The 12,994-nt window shown below is 32.2% G+C and overlaps 2 protein-coding genes across 5 annotated transcripts; one reads left to right on the top strand and one right to left on the bottom strand.

The window, feature by feature from the left end:
- Positions 1-11,179, top strand: LOC115238614 (beta-glucuronidase). 3 transcript variants are annotated; one of them, XM_029812587.1, is made up of 12 exons: positions 2-178; positions 284-753; positions 5,286-5,477; positions 5,889-5,990; positions 6,483-6,659; positions 6,993-7,225; positions 8,259-8,538; positions 8,751-9,025; positions 9,157-9,418; positions 9,683-9,871; positions 10,116-10,254; positions 10,566-11,179. In XM_029812587.1, exons 2-12 carry the CDS (start codon positions 670-672, stop codon positions 10,748-10,750), a joined length of 2,118 nt encoding a protein of 705 aa, XP_029668447.1. In that variant the 5' UTR covers positions 2-178; positions 284-669; the 3' UTR covers positions 10,751-11,179. The 3 variants fall into 3 exon arrangements, with proteins under 3 accessions (XP_029668445.1, XP_029668447.1, XP_029668448.1); XM_029812585.1 differs by having other exon boundaries at positions 1-753; XM_029812588.1 differs by lacking the exons at positions 2-178; positions 284-753 and adding an exon at positions 4,335-4,405.
- Positions 10,618-12,019, bottom strand: LOC115238615 (zinc finger HIT domain-containing protein 3). 2 transcript variants are annotated; one of them, XM_029812590.1, is made up of 3 exons: positions 11,834-12,019; positions 11,232-11,573; positions 10,618-10,750 (listed from the first exon to the last, which is right to left on the bottom strand). In XM_029812590.1, the coding sequence occupies exons 1-2, from the start codon at positions 11,905-11,907 to the stop codon at positions 11,243-11,245; spliced, it is 405 nt and encodes a 134-aa protein (XP_029668450.1). In that variant the 5' UTR covers positions 11,908-12,019; the 3' UTR covers positions 10,618-10,750; positions 11,232-11,242. The 2 variants fall into 2 exon arrangements, with proteins under 2 accessions (XP_029668450.1, XP_029668449.1); XM_029812589.1 differs by lacking the exon at positions 10,618-10,750 and having other exon boundaries at positions 11,073-11,573.
- Positions 12,020-12,994: the final 975 nt, after the last annotated feature.

The following is a 12,994-nucleotide window of genomic DNA, read 5'->3' as shown; positions in this document are numbered from 1 at the left end:
GCGACGAGCGGAGCGGAGTAGTCACGCTCGGCGAGCCCGAGGCTCAAGCTCGAGTGTTGCACGCCGACAGTTCTCAGTCTCCGGGTTAATGCGCGGATTTGAACACTTGGTGCTTCTCGCTATGACTTAAGCAAAGGAGAGAAAATTTTATGTGCAATCGAAATTAATGGCGACTGACGTGAGTGCAATTACGACGATTAATTTCGAATTGGCGAGATAACTGTTTGTTTCCGTCAGTCTTTATAACTTTAACTGTTGTATTAATTACATTAATATGACATAGGTTTTTTTATCCATCTATTAATAAGATAACGCAGTTCTAACTATATAGACAAAAGGAAAGAATTGTATTGAACTGAGTTTGAAGAACACTAGTACGAGGTAATGGAAGAGAGATTTTTGATTACATGAGCCAAGTATCGATATTAGAATCAAGCAAATAAATACGAAACATGGTATAAAAAGAGAAGGAAGAAAAAAATAAAAACGTATTTATAAAACAAAAGTCAAGTGAAATTCCAAAGAACGGAAAGAAGGCAGCACGAAGACGCGTGATATAAAGAAAAAGAGAAAAGAATTTACGAGTGGTATCGTTCACGAGAGAAAAAGATTCTTTTCACATGGGTTTATTTTAAATGTATAATTAAAATTGCTCAGATACATTAAGAGATGGCTGGAGCCGCTTCACTTTTCGGCAATTTTTCGTCAGATGCTGTGACCAGACTCACGATGGAGCGCGGCGACCGCTGCAAGGTTTGTTGCTTCTCCTTTAATAATATTATTAATTAAATAATACGTGAAATAAATAATACGCTTAATTAAAAGTTTAGATTATTAATAAAAATTCACAGTTGTTTGATTGACAGATGTATATAACATCTAATTAATTACAATACGTTCTTGATATCTTATATACGCATGGAAAACATTTGCACATTTGCATTTTATTTATTTTTGCAGCAATTATCTTTAATAAAGTGAAGTTTAATTAATGAAATGTAATCCATTAGTTTATCCATATGATTAACGCTACACTAATGAATAACGATGAGTCTTTTCATCATAATCGTGTTGATCTCGTATCTTTTCGTTATCAAACAGTGTAACGACAAAAAGTACTCGACGATAGATTTGACTGATCTTAAATTACGATATTAAAAAGTATTAATAAATTTAGGTAGGAGAGTTAATTATATTGAAAAAATAAGTACAAAAATAATGAACCGATATGAGCATAAAAAAGTTGTTAATTGTTAATTGTCGAAATATCTTTAATAAATATAAGTGGAATGTTTCGACACTTATTGTCTCTTCAGCCACAAGTAATTATTGAAACGTCTCACTTATACCTATTAAAGATATTTCAACGATTAATTATATATATATATCTACGTTCTTTAAAAAAATTTTTTGTTAAGAACATTTTTATATTGGCCCATTATTTTTGTACTTCTTTTTCAAACAATATTATTTCTATATCAAAATAACGATGCGCGTTTGTATAAATTATCTGCTCACTTAAGAGCTTGGACAATATGACCATTAATCGCAGATCCCTCTATATTTCTCGGCGCGTCCCGTTTTGGTAATTTAAAGATGTCTCCCCGAAGCCGGTGAACAATAAATTCGCAACGATTTGTCGGCAATCCGTTCTGAAATTTCGGCCGAAAAGCCGTAATTCCGGCGACCGGACGATACTTCATTTTCCAGACACCGTCCAATGTAATTTCCTGCATGCCTTAAGCGCGGAAAATCGATCGACTCGCTTATCGATTATAACGGCATACTTTTACATTTAAAATATCTGTCCTATGAGCAATTTATCTTCGTAAAATTTAATAGACTAAAACAATAAAAAATATCTTGCATGATCTAGATTTTTATTCTATTTTTGCTTTATCTTTCTCAATTTATTTTTTATATATGCAATAATTAAATAATTCTAAGAGAACTGCACAATGAGGTAATCTGACCTACCCTATGGCGATAGAATATTAGCATCGTTATATTATTACTGCTCCATTTTCATCTCTAGTAATTGCGCCTCTTACACTTCACCGCGTTCGAGATATGAATATATCGGTCTTAATAAATTCAACCACGCGGCGGGTGTTACGAAAATGCGCATGCGAGAGCGCCCGTTAGGATCATTTATTTTGAAGTCTTATAGCTTTCGCGGATCAATTATCTCGCACATGAAATTGAGTCAACGAATTATTCATGCTAGCGCAAATCGAGAGAAATCGGAGGAAAAACGAGGCCGCGATTAGAAATTTTATTGACAGTTAATGTAATAGATAATTAAATTCTATGAGAGAGAATTGAAATCAATTTTATATTTAGGATTTATATATACATTAAAAATTATTTATATTTGATGTAATGCGTTTTGTTTAAAATTTAAATTATTACAATAGAAATATTCCAATTATTCTATAATTATATTGTAGTTACATTCTTTTTTATATTCTATTAATTATTATTAATTACACAACAACATTAATTAAAAATCATTAATTTTGGTTTTCCTTTTTTGTCAGAAGTGGTGAATGTTTCGCATATCGCGCCTGACTGACATAAATTTCCTCGGAGAAAATCTCTCGCATAACAAAATTTTAAAGTAACAAATATGGCGAAATTGTGGTTCTCAGTGGCTGTATATTATTACCGGGTGTTAAAATTCAAATCTGAACAATGGTGTCTATTCGAGGAATTAGGGACACCAGTGCCGTAGTAGATCTGTATATGCGACACGAGGAAACGATTTGATGCTTTGGGAAGGGAAGTCTGCTCTCGTAGGAGGGCACGGTGCCAGGAAGCCGATATTGCTGCGAACGAGATCCCGCGGAATGTGTGTGTATGTAGGGTGCGACAGGCTCATTGCCCGGCAGTTAGCTTTCGTCGAAAGGTCATGCGAAACCAATCACCTGATCAGACAGATTCTTTCATTGAAAAAAAGACAAATTAGTTTGAATAAGTGCAATTTAAAGTCCACTCTTCGACAAAAATTAATTTTATTAATCAAAAATGAATATTATTATGCTTGTTTATTTCCAATATTGCGGTATTTATAAAGAGTTTTTGAATTATACAATGGAATACACACACATACACACACATTGAAATGTTCAAAATAATTTCAGTCAATTTTTCGTTAAAGCGAAAAATGAATTAAAGTTATTTTAACTTTTTATTTCTTTTCATATTTCTGGATCTAATGTAAGACATTTTATGTGCAAATATTTTAATATTAATATAAGTTATTTATATAAGATATATTATTTTAAATTTACAAATTTATTTTAATAAATTTGTTTTAAGAAAAAAAAAAGAATCTTACAGTCGCGGATTTGAAAATTTGAAGGATCCTAGAAATTTGCAAGGATATCTAAGTTCTTCAATTATGTTTTATATCTCAAAGTTCCTTTTTTGATTCTTTAATAATTAAATAAGTAATTTTAATTTATTCTTTTATATTTACGAGAGATATGCAATTGTTATAATAACTATAAAATTTTTACAAGTTCGTTTTTTGAAAAAAATTGTAGTAACAAGAAATGCAATACGATTTCTTAAGCACGAATTATTATCGGGATAAACTGTGAAACTTATGATTCCCTATCGAAGAGCACTTCTTAGAATCTCTTCAGATGAAAAAATAAATGCCAGAAGACCGGTCTTCCTCTCTTCGTAAGTGTGGAATAAAATTAAAAAAAAAAAAAAACATAAGCAGTCACAGGAGACGGCTCACGAACAACTTTTATCCAATGGAACATACCTTTGAACAGAAAATAGAAATAATTGCTAAACAAATTGCGCAACTTATTGTTCTTAACGTTTTTATCTCAAATAATCTTGAAAAAAAATATGACGTAAAAGATATAGTTAGTGATCAAGGAAACGCACATTTTTAAATTATATGTTATCATCATAGATAGATGTTTCACAAACAATAAATAATTTATTCTAGAAGTCAACAATAATACATAAAAATACATATATTAATAAATTAAATTTCAAATTTTTAATTAAACTTAATTTGTAAAAAAAAATGTTCTTTACTTGAGGCAAAAAAGATAGAACATTTTCGATTATTTCAATTTCTGTTGATGTGTTAAATATAATTGCATACAATCAGCCTCCTCGCCATGTATTCGATTCGCGATGTGTGTGTGATAACGTCATAAGAAGATCATTACCATATTTATTTAATATAATATTGGATTTTCTGTGTCAATGGAAAGATAATATTATCTCAAAACGGCGCAAAAGTGTAGAAATAACGAATTTCTTATCAGATGCGCGATTTCGCTGATTTTGTATCGGATATTCGATGCTATTGAATCAGTCGACTGCAGTCAGCTGCCGCGTTTAGTCGATTCGGATAATTAGTCGTATCGTAAACGTAAGTGCAAACCGATTATGTGCTATTGTAATATATGTATGTAAATACCTTAACATTTACGAGAACAATATTCTAAGACATTTTCGGAGAGAATCGTGTAATACTTATACAGTTGCAAATCATAACTATTCATTGTGAAGAAAGGGGGTCACAAGCACTCATCATCACTATTCGTCATATCATCATAGAGAAATAGGCAATGAGAGATAACTGACAGTTATATAGTGTTTGACATGGCGTAAGGTTAAACGATAAGCGTAAGGGTTATTCTCCGTGTTAAATAAATCTGTAAAAAAAAAAAATTGTTTTATATCATATCAGGTCAGCCTTTGTGTGTACGCTTTCACAATTACTTACAATTCTTATTTTCATTTATCATAGAAAATGACGCAATCCTGAAAATAGCTGACTACTCGCGAGAGTATTCACATATTTTCATTTATTATTGATTAATATTGTAACTTGTACAACAAAAGATTTTCAATGAGATTTTAATTATTGTGATTTAATTGTGTTCTTTATATATTTTAGAGAGGTTCATTTTATGTTACATACATATTAAATTCTCCTTAATTATATTTTATAGCTGTATAAAATTAATTACATATATATAATCCATAATTATCATTAAATTTTCATATCAAATATCAATTCTAGAACATGTAGTTTTATAGTACCCTGTAAACAAGTGATATTTATAAAATATCATTTTTTTATTCTTACGAGAAAAAAGATTTATTTAAATAATGGTTTTTTTTTTCTTTAATTCCCTAAAAATGTAATTTCGCGTAATTACATCATTTTTTACCATCGATTTATTTATAATCTTGAGTGTAAATCTTAAGAACTCTTAATTATACGAATGCGGGTGCTGATTCAGGAGGGCCGCAGAAGTATGTGGCATTTAATCTTTCTATTAATCGGATCTGCGATGGCCGGGGAATCAGGACCGGAGTCGCCAACGGATTTTTTCGACACAACGATCAAGATCGAGGCACCGTTGCCTTATGAGGAGGCATTTCCGACTCCGCTTCCTGGTCTGCTGTATCCTAGAGAAAGTGAATCCCGCGAGGTAAATGTTACATGACACGACATTATGCTGATCTTTTAACGGCGCTCAAATCTGCGAATCTGAGATAATCAACCCACGGTTTTACATTTCTACAAATCGAATTTATAATCGAAAGAAGCATGACTTAATATTCATCATGAAAGCCTTTAATATGTTTGCGATCTCAAATTTAATTTATTTCGCTTATTAAATTTACGATTCTAAACATTTCTTAGTTTTTAATAAGAAAAATATTAATATAATAAAAAATTAATAAACATTTATATAGTAAGTTAAAAATTATTGTCTGTGTTGATGCATTTTTATATTGGTTTGATTATAATTTTCTATATTTAATAAAATTTTTATATAAGAACGCAACAAAAAAGTATATTGCATTTTATTTATTTCTTTATCTCTTTTTTTTTGCAGGTAAGATCGCTCGATGGATTATGGGATTTCGTCGTGTCACCCGAAGGAGATGCGCTAAGGGGTTATAGAGAAGGATGGTACGCCTTGGATGATCTATCGAAGGTATCGTAATCTAATATGAGATAATAATTAACAATAACACACATACAAAAATTACAATTAATTTAAATTAATTACTATACAAATAAATAAATTTTTATAAACGTTAACAATTCTCCAGATTTTTTTATATCTCAAGTTATAAGTCAAATTTTAAAAAAATTTGTAATTTAAAAAGGCATGATCAAATAATAATCGTAATTTAAAAATTTATTCAATTGAAAAAAAGAGAGCTGAAAGTTATCCAAATAATTTCTTTAGAATTGTAGTAAAATCTTGCGTAAATTTTAGATTATTATTTACATTACTTTATGCATTTATTATTTAGCACGATTTCTTGACACACTAAACATTATGCTGAATCGTATTCTATATTTGCCCAGTTTCTGTTCGCATTGCAAGTCACGTGTCTTTTATAATCTCGCGTAATTGCACGTTGACTGTCATTATTCCCATCATTAGATCTGTTCGTGCAAGATTTGACCGGCTTTGCAGGTAGGTGCGATGATGAAGATGCCGGTACCCTCATCCTATAATGACATCACGACATCACGGGATCTTAGGGACCACGTTGGCGCCGTATGGTATCAGAGGACCTTCTTCGTGCCCTCATCTTGGCGAGATCAGCGGGTCTTCATCAGATTCGGCTCGGTCAATTACCTCGCCCAAGTGGTAAGCATCTTTTAAACGAGTCTTTTATCCAAAGCGATGCGAAATGCGACAAATTGAGAACTTGTTATTAATTTGGAAACATGTAGAAACAAGTAAGAAAATATGAAAAAGAAACGAAAAGATATTTTCCAAAATCTCAGTCATATAATAAACATTGATTTTTCGCGATTAGAAAGAAGAATATATATTGATTTAAATATATAATTAAATTTATATTTAATGTAAAAATAATAATTCTTAGAAAAAATTTTATCTGATATTTGGAAGCATACGTTCAAGTTAATTGCAAAGTATTGATGTGATTCATAAGTAATTTTGTACGCTTGCAATTAGTGGGTGAACGGTGTCTTGGTGACCAATCACGAAATGGGCCACTTGCCCTTCGAAGCGGAAATCTCGTCATATTTGAACTTTGGTAGCGAGAATCGCATTACCGTCGCCGTAGATAACACCCTGCTGCAAACCAGCATACCCCAAGGAAGAATCGTGGAGATGATTACTGACAACGGCACCGTTCACACGCAAACGTATACCTTCGACTTCTTTAACTACGCGGGTATACACAGGTAAGATCGTACAATCAAAAATCAATTTCATTTATCTTCAACTCTTCATTCGTAAACGATATAACAAGTAAAAATTTTTTTATGAATCTATTTATTATTATTTCTTTTTGTTTTTAATTAACATTAAATTCATGCGAACAAATTTCTGCTAATTCCTTTCAATCTATTTATTTTTTCTAAATTTATCCAAACAAAAATAGGCAGATTAGAAGAAATTGAGGAAGAATCTCGTTTGTCAAATTAAATCTCCAATCTTTGAAAAGAGATAATCTGTTTAAAAAAATACAGGTTTGATCAACAATTATATCAGATAAATAAATATACCCAATATGTATAATCACATTGTCTTGTTATTGTATTACGTACATAGTTTTTCAAACTCTCTGAACCGACGCGAGAATTTCACTCGCCACAAATAAATCTTTATCAAGGGCTTTGTGGAAAAACTAGAGAGAGAGCATTCCGTTACGAGATAATTGAGGTCAGATTTCCGTTATTCGATAAAAAAGGTCTCGGTTCTATAACGTAGAAAAATAAAGATGCACAATGTAATTATTTTAGTCACAGTACAATAATTTAACATAATTGCAGAATAGTTACAGTGATTTATTTGAGTTCTAATTCCGATATAGAAATATATAAATAAAGTATAGAAAGATTTTTATTTATAAGATGATTATAATATTTATATTAAATATCTATGAAAATATTTTCAAATTTATTTTATTTTATTAGATTTAGGCATTTTTTGATAGTTGATTGATAATTAAATATATTTTATATTTTTTTGTAATAATTAAATAAAATATTAATGATTCTATTAAATCATTTTTTGTCAAATAATACAAACTTAAAATAATTTTCTTTTTCTATACATATATATTGATGTTTCGCGCTTGAAATTCTGCATTTATTAAATCAAAGTCAATCAGACGTTTCTTAAACTCATATTCAGAATAAAATAAATTTGATTCTGTGAAAGTATAATAGAAAGTATAATAATAGTTCACACATTTTGGGACACTTTGTGAAGATCCGTTTTACTGTATACCGCGCCGCGCGTCTATGTCGAGGACATCACAGTGAGGACGGGCTTGATCGGCGAAATGGGAATTGTCAAGTATATTATACAGCCAGCTGGATTACGCGAGGGAGAGATACCAACCTGCAGGGTCACCCTATATGACACTGAGCAGGTTCTGGCCATAAAGGAGACCGTCTACGGTCTGTCCGGTACCGTGAAGGTTCCGTTCGTCAGACTCTGGTGGCCCAGAGGCATGGATTCCAAGCCAGGATACTTATATACTTTGGAGGTACTTTGATCTTTGATCACTTGGTTACCCAAAAATTTAAAAAATGTCTAAATTAAATAAATGTCTTAATACTTTTTTTATAGCAAAATCAATTTCAAATTTATTTAAAAAATGTTAACGAGCGGAAGGACTCTTTGTATAAGATATATGTTTAAAATGTGTTATTTCAAGATCTTAAGATTTGTTTGTCAAAATGACGCATCTCTTTTCAGGTGAGGTTGTCAGTGGCGAATGTAACCAAGCCGGACATCTACCGATTGCCGATCGGCATCAGGACCCTGGTGTGGACCAACACGAGTCTCCTATTAAACGATCGACCGGTGTACATGCGTGGTTTCGGCAGGCACGAGGATTCTGCTATCAGAGGACGTGGCTTTGACCTCGTCACCGCTGTCAGGGATCACGAATTACTCCAATGGATCGGAGCTAATGCCTATAGGACCAGCCACTATCCTTACAGTGACGAGGTTCTCGACATGGCTGATAGGTATCGAAAATTTGTCTAGAATTGCCTGATATCCTGAGAAATTTACAATGAATGTTTAATCTCTTGTTTGTTTTTCACATATCTTGATTTGTTCTGTTTTACTCTACTTTATTAAATTGTATTTTGTGAAGATTGGGTTTCCTCGTGATCAACGAGTGTCCTTCCGTCGACACAGAAAACTTTTCGCCGTCGTTGCTTTCACGCCACAAGGACTCGCTCTCGGAGCTCATCCGCAGAGACAAAAATCGGCCTTCTGTGATCATGTGGTCTCTGGCCAATGAACCGAGGACCCAGCTGCCTCAGGCCGAAGAATACTTCAAGCAGATCGCCCATCACGCCAAAGCAGTCGATCCCACTAGGCCGGTCACTATTGCTCTGGCTCGTGGAGTTCAGGTAATATGATGAAAAAAATCAATGATTGCTTTCTGACTTGGACATCTATGATATAAAAAAATCTTCCCTTGACAGTTTTCTAATTTTCACATTAAGCATTTTCACGTGTACCTAAATCAAATTAAAGTTACATGAATGAAATTTCTTGTATTTTGTGTGTAAGTTTATCTAATTTTATTACTTTACGTAAAAGTTTTTCTTCAGATTTCATCACAATTGCTTATAAGTTGTAAATTGTCAATAAATAGATATTGAAAATTGTAGGAAGACAAAGCTGGTCAGTTCCTCGACGTGATCAGTTTCAATCGTTACAACGCCTGGTATAGCAACGCCGGCAGGATTGACATGATCACCGACAGGGTATATGGAGAAGCCGAGGCTTGGCATAGGAAATACAACAAGCCGGTACTTATGTCCGAATACGGAGCTGATACCATGCCGGGTCTGCACGAGGTAAAATTCGTATATCACGAAAAAAAAATATTTTATATTAATATTTATGTATTTATAGAAAAAAATAAAGAGAAAAAATTATTAACATAAAAAACCGTAAAGTTAGAAAACAAAAGTAAAGCAAAATGATATAAGAGAAAATAAATTAGAAGATAGAAATTAATTGTCTATTTTGTCTGAGAGAAAAACTTTTATTATTATAGCATCATAATTACTTCTTTCATCTTACTTTAATTCTTTGCAGCTACCGGAATACGTATGGAGCGAGGAGTATCAGAAACAATTGTTGTCCAAACACTTTGAAGCCTTCGATCGATTGCGACACGAAGGCTTTTTCGTTGGCGAATTCATCTGGAACTTCGCCGATTTCCGCACAGCACAAAGTAAGTGTCGAATAAAATCATATACACACAGCATTTATTAATTTAATAACATAATTCATTATTATAATCTTTAATCCATCTTGTAATTAATATTATCGTAAAAACTTATTACGGATTATTGAGAGATTTTGTACAATTTCTTATTTACAATTTCTATGCATAATTATAGTTAAAAAAAAACAAATATATGTTTAACTAATAGCTGTCTTTAATTCATAAAAAACATTATTAAAAGATTAAGTAAATTTTGGAAAAATTGGCTCGCAAGACGGTTTTTATTAATTATGTCCGTCAATATTTACATATTACAGCGTATACCAGAGTGGGCGGCAATAAAAAGGGGATCTTTACGAGGGACAGGCAGCCAAAAATGGCAGCCCATCATGTTAGAAAAAGATATCACGCCCTCGCAGTCGAACTGGACGGTGCGCAGATACCGGAGGATGTGGAGGATTATTATATTTCGTCCTATTATTCTTCGCACTCAGAACTCTGACTGATTAAACAAACAAAAAAGAAAATAAAAGCACAAGATTTTGGAGTACGAAAATAACTTTGCAGAGTCTTAATTGACTCTTGATGAAATAAAACCGCATTTTGTTTATTTTGTATGTCGATAGGTAAGCGTTGCACCGATAACTTAACATATAGAATTATTCATCTAATATATAATCTATCATAAAATCTCTCATTTCATAATAAAGATATAAATACTCCATCTATTCATTTATGACTCATTTATATGAAAAAGATATATAAAAAAATGGGTATCATTTTTTGAGATGCATAAATTTAGAATACATAAATCTTTATATATATATATAACTCTGTGTACTTTTATTATATACATATTTCAAATGAAAAACAGAATCATGATGTTTTTATACAACTCATAGTATGAAAATATATTTACAGATAGAAGAAATAATACATCCTTTTAATATAGCCTGACAGCTTCACTTATTAGTAATACGTACCCAGAAATCACTTAGCATGGCTTAACATCGTCTGGCTGTTCCACAATCTTTAAACAGACATCAGCCATCTCCACGAATAAAGGCATCCTCATGGCTGATGCTATTGCCTCGGTAGGATTTGCACTGTTGAGAACTGCCTTCATAATATCGCGCAAGTCGGAATGTTCGAGGCATTCTTTCAGTTCTTTGCTATACCGCAATTGTTGCAGTTTTGCTACAGGCACAGTGTCTTCTGTTGGAAACTGGTAATTCCGTTCACTCTTATGTTCTTTGGGTTCCTCAGGTAACTTGGGAGGCTCGCAGGTTTGACTCTTGTGCTCCTTGCAACACGTTACAGAGCAGCTGGAACAAAGAAAGGTATATATTGTAATGTTAATAACAAATTTAATTAAAATTTATATACAGTAAAAAGGAAAACAACAAAGAAATTTTTTAACCACTTTTTATGTTATAATAAATTAACATAAAGATAGGATATATATTGTTACTATAACTTTCCGATGCTTACATTCAATAGTACGATAATTTTTAATAAATATAACACAACATAAAAAACCTCAAGAGGATATAACCTCTTGATATCTCTAAATAGTTACACTTACTAAGGTTTTTTGCATATCGGACATTTGTAAGGTGCATCTTCCTTTTCGCAGATACAACATTTTTTATCTACCATAACTTAATATATGGCTGTAATAAATAGACTGTTCAATTTATGAAAGTCGGAAAAAACGCAAGCACGTGTTGTTATAAACTTGTCATATGAGCACGTGACTCACAATTTTCCCTATGAGTACGAGTGCGTTCTCAAATCCTACGTATGGGGTAGAGATAGGATCACTCAATTGACTAATCAAAAGAAAGAAGTCTTTGCTCCTTTTGTTCTGATTGGTCAACTAACACTACTTTAACCTACAGGTAAGATTTCTGAACGCATCTTACATGACGCCATCTACAGCTCGACGAAAAAAACAAATTTAAATTTCTCGAGTTTTTGTAGTTTTGAAGAGAGAGAAAGATATGTAAACGTACAAAAGCCATCCCATTTCAATTGAGTTTTATTAATTACAGTGCTTATCAATAAGAATAAATAGGGCCAGAATATCGGTGAGTTTACATTTGTACCTTTATTAAAATAGATTTACCGCGATGTTCAATGCGAGAGAGAGAATCGTGTTTATATATATATGTATATCTTTTTACAAACTCAATTTATAATATTGAGATTGAAATTTTTCTTGTGTTTTCTCTGTTTTGACAACATTCACAAGTTATCTCGTGTAATATTATAAATCATTTTAACGAATTTTTTCGTTAACTTTGTTGCTTATTAAATATTAAAACATTCGTTTTAGAAAATCAAAGCTTCAATTTTTACAAGATGTGTGAAAAATATTATTTTTTTAGCTAGCCAACTTTGGAGAAAAAAATCTTTTTTAACTTTCTATATACAATTAATTTTTCTTTATCTATTCTGCACGATCAATTCTAACTTGACGTAAAACCTTTAATAATAAAACTTTAATCGAAGGTGCATTTTATGTCTATTAACAATTCATGAAAATCAGGCGACTTTCGCGATTGTAACGCGTGTAACGCCGGCGTAGTGTGATGAAAGTAGCGTTTGGAATTTGCGTTTGCGCAAATACGCTGTCAAAGAGAGAAATTACGGATTTCGAGGAGGAGGCGGAACTGGCCTGGATCTCTAAATGCGATCTCACGGCGCGTGATAGCGCCGTCGAATGGAAATTCGCATTCATGCG

The sequence above is a fragment of the Formica exsecta genome, unplaced genomic scaffold (genome assembly GCF_003651465.1).
Source record: "Formica exsecta isolate Colony F162 unplaced genomic scaffold, ASM365146v1 scaffold352, whole genome shotgun sequence".
NCBI classification, from domain to species: domain Eukaryota; kingdom Metazoa; phylum Arthropoda; class Insecta; order Hymenoptera; family Formicidae; genus Formica; species Formica exsecta.
Note: the sequence above shows the minus strand (reverse complement) of the source record. Positions and strands in the feature narration are given on the sequence as shown.

What these genes read in the sequence shown, in the direction of transcription:
- LOC115238614 (XM_029812585.1), top strand. Translation starts at nt 670, where the DNA reads ATGGCTGGAGCCGCTTCACTTTTCGGCAATTTTTCGTCAGATGCTGTG. An exon ending in TCAATTACCTCGCCCAAGTG is followed by an intron (nt 6,660 to 6,992) that starts GTAAGCATCTTT and finishes GCTTGCAATTAG; the next exon opens with TGGGTGAACGGTGTCTTGGT. An exon ending in CCATGCCGGGTCTGCACGAG is followed by an intron (nt 9,872 to 10,115) that starts GTAAAATTCGTA and finishes AATTCTTTGCAG; the next exon opens with CTACCGGAATACGTATGGAG.
- LOC115238615 (XM_029812590.1), bottom strand. Translation starts at nt 11,907, where the DNA reads ATGGTAGATAAAAAATGTTGTATCTGCGAAAAGGAAGATGCACCTTAC. An exon ending in CCGATATGCAAAAAACCTTA is followed by an intron (nt 11,574 to 11,833) that starts GTAAGTGTAACT and finishes TCTTTGTTCCAG; the next exon opens with CTGCTCTGTAACGTGTTGCA.